General features: G+C 42.2%; 1 protein-coding gene across 1 annotated transcript; it reads left to right on the top strand.

The window, feature by feature from the left end:
• Positions 1-4656: 4656 nt before the first annotated feature.
• LOC112639897 lies at positions 4657-5547 on the top strand. Its single transcript, XM_025415210.1, has one exon. The coding sequence runs from the start codon at positions 4657-4659 to the stop codon at positions 5545-5547; it is 891 nt and encodes a 296-aa protein (XP_025270995.1).
• Positions 5548-9454: the final 3907 nt, after the last annotated feature.

Here is a 9454-nt window from a genome sequence, read left to right on the forward strand (position 1 = left end):
TTTTTTCAGACGAGGCTACGTTTATGTTAGACGGTTCAGTGAATAGACACAACAGTCGATATTGGAGTGATTCTAATCCGCATTGGATGAGAGAATCCAAAAGCCAATATCCACAAAAACTAAATGTTTGGGCTGGAATAGTTGGAGAGCACATAATAGGGCCCTTCTTTATTGATGGAAATCTGCACAAAAGTATGAGGCAATGCTCCGTGACGATATTGTACCAACTTTTCGCAACATTTTTGATCCAGATTTTGATTCCGTTTGGTTTCAGCAGGATGGTGCCCCTCCACACTTTGCATTACAAGTGCGGAATTTTTTAAACAACACTTTCCCTGAAAGATGGATAGGAAGGAGAAGCGCAATCGAATGGCCACCCAGGTCACCTGATCTGTCTCCCCTAGATTTTTTCTTTTGGGGTCATCTAAAAGATCGAGTGTATAAAATTAAACCTCAAAATCTTAATGACTTACAAGTACGGATTATCGACGAAGTGGCATTAATTACTCCCGAAATATTACAAAATGTTCAAACCAATTTTTATGATCGTTTGGCCCATTGCCAAACTGTAGAAGGTCGACAGTTTGAACACTTAGTGTAAACAAACCCACTGACCTACACACACACGCTCGCACGCGCGCACGCGTAAAACGGAGAAAGTTTGGAATCACAAAATACTGGGAAAGTGACGAATCTCAGGGTCTTGATCTCCGTTACGCGCGTCCGCGAACATTAAACACGCGAAGTCTAATAGCAATCACGTCCTTACTGTGGACCCTCGCGTTATCGCAAAATTTGAGTAGAAATATTTAAATAATCATAACTCTGTGAAAAAAAATCGTAAAGACCTCAGTGACCCCGCGTTGTTCTCGTCTTGGAAAGACCTTTCAAACGAGCCCTCACTCGACCCCTCATTCTATTTAAGATTTTTAACTCACCCCCGCCCCTTTGTCCCAAAGGGGTGGGGGGTGGGTGCCATCTTGATAAAAAAATAGCTTTCAAAGCTGATCCTATCAAAATCCCTCCTAATTGCAACTCTCTACCTTGATCCGTTCAAAAGTTACAAGGGTGTTTCCAGACTTTTGTCCCACCCTGTATATATAATAAAATAAAATACTTAATGAAATGATCAATTAAAGTTATTAACAACAAAATAATAATAATTTAAATAAAGAGTTATAAAAACTAATGCATATTTATATATGAATATTCAAAGGAATATTATTTTGTGTGTGCAAATTATTAAGACTCTTATAAAGCAGAACTAAACTTGCCGAGTCGCTTTATCTCCCCTATTACTTTGTTATCTCCCCTATTGTTTTCGAGCCAAGTCTTAAGACCAAGAGGACTCAAGAATAATAGCATGCATAAAAATTCATTTCAATCTTAGTAACGTCAAGAAAATTTATATCATGAAATAAAATTATTTTAGGACTATATATGTATATGTATATGTATACATAATAAATAAATAAAATACAAGTATGTAACTTTATGAAAAATAGAAGAGCACATGCACATATCTTAATAATACATATATATATATATATATATATATATATATATATATATGTATATATATATATATATATATAATCCTTATGATTTATTGAAGTGTAAAGATACTGGTCTATAAGCTCTTTTTTCAACACATATGCAAATACTTTTCTTCAAGAACCTGCAAAAAAATAAAATAATTAATATATGTTAAATACTACAAATTCTATATGAATATCGTTAAAACAAACTAAATTAAAAGGAACAATTACTTAATCAAATCAAATTTAAACTCATAAGATTTTCTAATAGAATAATTCATTACATATATAAAAACGATTTTATACACTTATAAATTTTAAAAGATTCATATGATGATAATAGCTTAATTAAATTATACTATCAAATTTAATAAGAAGCTAACATTTTAAAGTCTTCAAATTAATCAATGAACAAAATTATTATTCAATACGTACATTTTAATTAACCAACTATAAAAACAAATTTTACATTAATTTTAATTAAACCCACGTCTAAAAACAATAAAATGATAATAAATAGAATGTGCTAGCTCGGTGTGTTTAAACAATTATAAGAATTAATCTAGGCTTATGCGAGCAATTTAAACAAATGGATGTTGAAATATAATTTTTATTAATTGAAATCACAGCGTGATAAATCTAAGATGGGAACGCATACAATCTAGAAATAAAAATATAACAAAACATAAGAAAATTATAAAAAAACGCATTGGGACGTTTCGACAATTACTTTTGTCTCTTCAGCCAATATTAATAAATTTTAAACTAAATTGGACGTTAAATCGGACTTGTAGTTATTTGACGTTACGCATTTTGTAAAGTGTGTGGAAAGTCGGATGGTGTCTTCGGTCGGTCTCCGAATGCAATGATTGTTGTAGAAATTGATGTTTGTCTATATAAAAGATGTCGATTTTTGTCAGATTAATGTGGTTATTAAAGTCAAAATTAGGTAGTAGTCATAATTTAAATAAATCTCTTACCAATTTCCGCATTTCTCATTGCAGAGACTTATGAATAATGACATGAGTTTCTGATTTTATTTTTAATGTTGATGTTATAAATGTGTTTCTCGCTTATGATGGATAGATACTGGCTCTGCGCGGATATACAATGTTGTTTATAAAGGAGTCTATGTTATTGTTTTTAAACGTCACTCGCACAATTAAACGTCTTTTGGCGATTAACGTTCAACAATGGAAAATATGCATGATCCAATAAATCGCTGTCCTCCATGATGTTTAAACCATTTTTTTGTTTGTTTATGTGAATTGATTCTGCAATCAATCTTTTGTAATAGTGTGGTTCACTGTCTAATATTTTTGTGTTTTCCCAATCTATTGTATGATTTTTATCTAAAATATGTTTGGATATGACCGAAAGTTTTGCGTTAGGTTGGTAAAAATTGTTTTTATGTTCTTTTATTCTGGTTTTTAATTGTCTTTTCGTTTGTCCTACGTATGTTGCATCACAGTCCTTGCACTGAATTTGATATATGATATTATTGTTGTGATGTGACGGAGTTTTATCCTTATGAGCTTTAATGAATTTAGTTAAACGATTAAAACATTTATATCCTATGTTGAACGCTGTGTTTTTTAATGGTTTTCTAACTAATTCAGACAGGCCTTTTATGTAAGGAATGGCTATAAATTTTTTTTCCTTTTCCTTCTCCGTAATGTCTGTCGTCTCTTGTGTCTCTTGTGGGTTGATTTTCAATTTATTGTTTATTAAATATTTAATTCTTTTGTGAGCGTGTTTGAAGATGAAATCCAATGGAAATCCGTTGTCCATTAGTATGTTTACGTGTAATTGTAAATTTTTTTGATGGAATGTAGGATGGGAGAATAGTAATGCTCTGTCAATCAAGTTGTATACGATTCCTATTTTGTGACACATAGGATGATTGGAAATATGAGAGGTATCTTCCTGAATATGTGTCTTTGTGGTACCAATCTATTATCATATGGTTGTTAGTGTCTATAATGATTTTTAGATCCATGAAGTTTAAACTCCGATTTTTTTCCATTTCCACAGTATATATTATTCTATTATGGAAGGAATTAAAGGTATCTAAAATCGATTAAAAAGAGATCGATAAAAGAGATTTATTTAAATTATGACTACTACCTAATTTTGACTTTAATAACCACATTAATCTGACAAAAATCGACATCTTTTACATAGACAAACATCAATTTCTACAACAATCATTGCATTCGGAGACCGACCGAAGACACCATCCGACTTTCCAACACACTTTACAAAATGCGTAACGTCAAATAACTACAAGCCCAATTTAACGTCCAATTTAGTTTAAAATTTATTAATATTGGCTGAAGAGACAAAAGTAATTGTCGAAACGTCCCAATGCGTTTTTTTATAATTTTCTTATGTTTTGTTATATTTTTATTTCTAGATTGTATGCGTTCCCATCTTAGATTTATCACGCTGTGATTTCAATTAATAAAAATTATATTTCAACATCCATTTGTTTAAATTGCTCGTATAAGCCTAGATTAATTCTTATAATAAAATAATAAATAAACCTGTAGGGACAATTGTCTCCTACTCCGCCCGTGTTACATACACACGCACATTTTCCACACATGTCCGAAATCCTACCAACTTTCTAATTCCCGCATGCATGCATCCGCTTTCACCTCAATAGAATTTACAACCCTTGCATGTTTCGCAGCCGTCCTCCGAGTCTATAGATTGCCATGTAACATTTGGCAAACACATGGTTTTTCCTTATGCAATTCATCCCTTGTAAAATTTCTCCTATTATAAAAAACCTTTCTCGGTTCATGCATGCGGAATCCAGATTTCCAGAGAGTAGTAACTTCCCGGCTTGCACAGAGTTCACATCACCCGATTGAACACGATACTACTGACTCGCTCGCGTACAGACACATCACGCTCACATCAGATATACTCATTTAACAATTGTATTATAAAAGAAACAAATACAGAATTATTATTTATTCCAACGTAGAGTCTTAGTTGTGACATACCCCACAAATTGGTGACCCCGACGTGATCTGAAATTTGTTGTTCTTGCGAATCGTGAGTGATCTGTGCCGTGCATCGTAGTGCTGGACGCTCCGAGTTTATCAGTATGGCGCACAACAACGCTAGTGGTGTCGCGAACCGCGAAACGGCGAACCCGTCACATTCGTCGTCGATCGATCGGGTATCAGCGAAAGTGCCATCATTCATACCCGCGGACCCGGAGTTGTGGTTCAGGATGCTGGAGGGCGGTTTCGCAGCTGCAGGAATAACGCAGAGCAGCACCAAATATGGCTACGTAATTACAGCCCTCGATCAAAGGTACGCTCTGGAGGTCCGCGACATACTTATGAGGGAAGAACAATCGTACGAACTCTTAAAAACCGCGCTGATCAAGCGCCTTGGCTCTTCACGCGAGCAGAACACGCGTCGCCTGTTGGAGAACGAGCCTCTCGGAGATCGTAAACCGTCGCAGTTCCTCAGGCATCTTCGCGGTCTTGCCGGCAAGGAGTTCCCGGAGGACGTCTTGCAGACGCTCTGGCTGGGCCGTCTGCCTAGGCACGTCCAGGCCCTCCTCGCGGCGCATCGGGACCTCACGCTCGATAAGCGAGCCGATATCGCGGATTCCATCGCGGACTTGTACGGCCCGGCAGGTCTCATCGCCGAGACGTCAACCCCCGCACCTCAGCCTGCCCGAGCACACGGAGACGATCTGATTCGTGTAATGGCGGAGATGGTACGGAGGCTCGAGGCGATCGAGGTTAATACCCAAGGAGCGCGTCAGCCAACTAGCGGATCCTGCGAAGCCTGCGGAAGATCGCGCTCACGCTCTCCGTCGCGCTCGCGTTTCCGGTCGCGCTCGCGATCACGGAGCCAGCGTCCTGATGCAGCTGGCGAGATATGCTGGTACCATTGGCAATACGGCGACAAGGCAAGAAAGTGCGAAAAGCCGTGCAAGTACAGTGATAGATCTCCGGGAAACGAACAGGGCAGTCGCTAATGGCGGCCGACGACATCAGCCCCGCGATATCGCGCCGCCTCTTTGTCAGCGATCGATCCACCAAATTACTATTCTTAATTGATACGGGAGCCGACGTGTGCGTATTTCCACGCTCGCGCCTACCGGGACCTCGTACGAAGTCAAGCTACGAGCTCTCCGCGGCTAACGACACAACAATCGCTACATACGGAACAGTAGCGCTAGCTCTGGACTTTGGACTGCGACGGCAATTCACCTGGAGGTTTGTCGTCGCCGCGGTCTCCAAGCCAATCATCGGTGCAGACTTCCTCGTGCACTACGGACTCTTGGTGGACATGAGGAACCAGCGGCTGTTGGATGCGACCACTCAACTCACCTCTCATGGAAGGGTGATTGAGTGTGACATTCCGAGTGTTAAGACCATTTCAGGCTCGTCGCGGTATCACGAACTCCTCCACCAATTCCCGGAGGTGACACGACCGGACAGAACCCCCAAGGCCGTAAGTCACTCGACGAGACATTACATCACCACCACACCAGGGCCGCCTGTCGCACAGAAGCCACGTCGACTTTCAACAGAGAAGTTGAAGGCGGCGAAGAAGGAATTCGAGGCCATGCTGCACCTGGGCATCGCTCGCCCGTCACAGAGCTCCTGGGCATCGCCCTTACACATGGTGCCGAAAAAAGGCGATGACTGGCGTCCTTGCGGAGATTATCGCGCCCTTAATGCGAGAACCTGCCCGGACCGATATCCCGTGAGACACATCCAGGATTTCTCCCAGTCACTTCATGGGAAAAACGTCTTTTCCACCGTCGATCTGGTACGAGCCTTCAATCAGATTCCTGTCGCGGAGGAGGACATTTCTAAGACAGCCATCACGACGCCTTTCGGTCTCTTCGAATTTGAGTACATGACCTTCGGGTTGCGTAATGCCGCACAGACTTTCCAGCGCTTCATTGACGAGGTGCTGCAAGGTCTGGAGTTCTGCTACGCATACATTGACGACATCCTCATCGCATCAACATCAGAAGCAGAACATCTAAAACACCTGAGGATTCTGTTCGAGCGGCTGAAGAAGTATGGAGTCGTCATCAACCCAGCTAAATGCGTATTCGGACAGCCCGAAGTCAAATTTCTCGGCTACCTTGTTTCCGGCGCAGGGACGCGCCCGTTACCGGAGAAGGTCGACGCCATACGGACCTATCCACGACCCGACACGGTGAAGAGATTACGTCAATTCTTGGGCATGTTGAATTTTTATCGAAGATTCTTGCCCAAGGCTGCAGAGACGCAAGCACCGCTTAACAACCTGCTGTCAGGCAATGTTAAAGGGAAGTCGCCAGTCAACTGGACGTCAACAACTATAGAGGCATTTGAAGCAAGCAAGGAATGCTTAGCCCAAGCAACCTTGCTGGCTCATCCCGAGCCCGACGCATCGCTCGCAATCTTCAGCGACGCATCAGACTACGCAGTCGGAGCAGCCCTACAACAACGGATCGGAGACGCCTGGCAACCCCTGGAATTCTTTTCCAAGAAGCTAAGTCCTGCGGAAGCAAAGTACGATCGGGAGTTACTTGCTGTTTACCTAGCAATCAAGCATTTCAGGCACACCGTGGAAGGACGATCATTCACAGTTTACACGGACCACAAACCTCTCGTCTATGCGTTCCACAAGAAGTCGGCCCAATGTTCACCTCGACAATTCAGACACCTGGACTTCATCGGACAATTCCCCACCGATATCCGCCATGTTTCCGGGGAGGACAACGTAGTAGCAGACGCTCTGTCACGCGTAGAGGAAGTTGAGCATACGCTCGATTACGAAGCCTTGGCAGCAGCCCAACAACAAGACGAAGAGCTCCAGCGATATCTAGAGGAAGACTCCACCCTCTTAATAAAGAAGGTACGCATCCCCGGCACCGACGTTGCAGTTTTTTGCGACGTCTCAACACAGACAGCGCGGCCCTTCGTTCCTCAGGAGTTCAGGAAAGTCGCATTCGATTCGCTGCACCAGCTGTCCCACCCGGGAATCAACGCGACGGTCAAGCTCGTAACCCAGCGCTACGTATGGCCGTCGATCAAAGCTGATTGCAGACAATGGGCCCGCAGCTGCATCCAATGCCAACGCGCCAAGATCTCTCGCCATGTCTCATCACCTGTCGGTACATTCGCACCACCTTCTGCCAGGTTCGAGCATATACATATTGATATCGTAATCATGCCACCGTCTGAGGGATACCGATACTGCCTAACTATGGTAGACCGATACTCTCGCTGGCCAGAAGCTGTTCCCCTGCAGGATCAAGAAGCTGCAACTGTCGCACGTGCTCTCTACGACGGATGGATATCTCGGTTCGGCACGCCGTTGAGAATAACCACGGATCAAGGCAGACAATTCGAGTCGTATCTTTTCAAGCAATTAAATCACTTGTTAGGTACGACTCACCTGAGAACAACCGCATACCACCCTTCAGCCAACGGCATGGTTGAACGGCTGCACCGTCAACTAAAAGCAGCAATCATGTGCCAACAACAATGCCGATGGACACAGAGCCTTCCCACCGTCTTGCTGGGAATCCGCTCAGCTTGGAAAGAGGACCTGCAAGCCACGGCAGCCGACATGGTCTACGGACAGTCGCTACGCCTCCCGGGCGAGTTCTTAGGATCTCTCCACCGCGAAAACGCAGCGGACAACGTGTCAGATTTCATCAAGGAGCTACGCCAACATCTGAGGGAATTGAGACCGACGAAGATATCTCGCCACGGTACGGGGAAGACATTCATTTTCAAGGACCTTGCTACCTCGGAGGAAGTCTTTGTACGCCATGATGGTCTCAAACAGCCTCTGCAACAGCCGTATGACGGCCCGTACAAAGTCATCAAAAGGGCAGAAAAGACGTTCGTGGTTCGTATGAACGGCCGGGACGTTACGGTTTCCATCGACCGCCTTAAACCAGCGTACATCATGGCCAATGATCCAGTCGTCTCTCAGGATGGCAACAACGAGGAGGACGTTCCAGGCCCTTCCGAAAAGGGCACAGTAATTACAGACCTACCCGATACACAGAAACACACACATCTAAAATCAACACTAGAAAACTCGACCAAACACGTAACCAAGTCAGGTAGACGTGTCCGCTTTCCGGACCGGCTACAAGGAGGATTTTCGTAAATTCTTATATATCGTTAAACACTAGCAGGGGGGTACTGTAGGGACAATTGTCTCCTACTCCGCCCGTGTTACATACACACGCACATTTTCCACACATGTCCGAAATCCTACCAACTTTCTAATTCCCGCATGCATGCATCCGCTTTCACCTCAATAGAATTTACAACCCTTGCATGTTTCGCAGCCGTCCTCCGAGTCTATAGATTGCCATGTAACATTTGGCAAACACATGGTTTTTCCTTATGCAATTCATCCCTTGTAAAATTTCTCCTATTATAAAAAACCTTTCTCGGTTCATGCATGCGGAATCCAGATTTCCAGAGAGTAGTAACTTCCCGGCTTGCACAGAGTTCACATCACCCGATTGAACACGATACTACTGACTCGCTCGCGTACAGACACATCACGCTCACATCAGATATACTCATTTAACAATTGTATTATAAAAGAAACAAATACAGAATTATTATTTATTCCAACGTAGAGTCTTAGTTGTGACATACCCCACAAACCTTATATTAAAAATTTCAACCTCCTTACAACAATACATGACGTTCTCAAACGGTCACCCATCCTAGTGTCTATCGAGTGTTGTTTAATCTCAGAGTCATGATCACTGGATACCTGTAAAAAATTCAATGAACAAATAATATAAAATATGAAAATTAATATCATCATAAAATATGAAAATTAGTAACAAATTTAACAAATAATTTAATAACTATTTTATAAGACTAAAATACAATAAATAAATA

The sequence above is a fragment of the Camponotus floridanus genome, unplaced genomic scaffold (genome assembly GCF_003227725.1).
Source record: "Camponotus floridanus strain SB8 unplaced genomic scaffold, Cflo_v7.5 scaffold116, whole genome shotgun sequence".
NCBI classification, from domain to species: Eukaryota; Metazoa; Arthropoda; class Insecta; order Hymenoptera; family Formicidae; genus Camponotus; species Camponotus floridanus.

Bases quoted from the DNA above. Each gene is read 5' to 3' on its own strand.
- LOC112639897 (XM_025415210.1), top strand. From the start codon at position 4,657: ATGGCGCACAACAACGCTAGTGGTGTCGCGAACCGCGAAACGGCGAAC.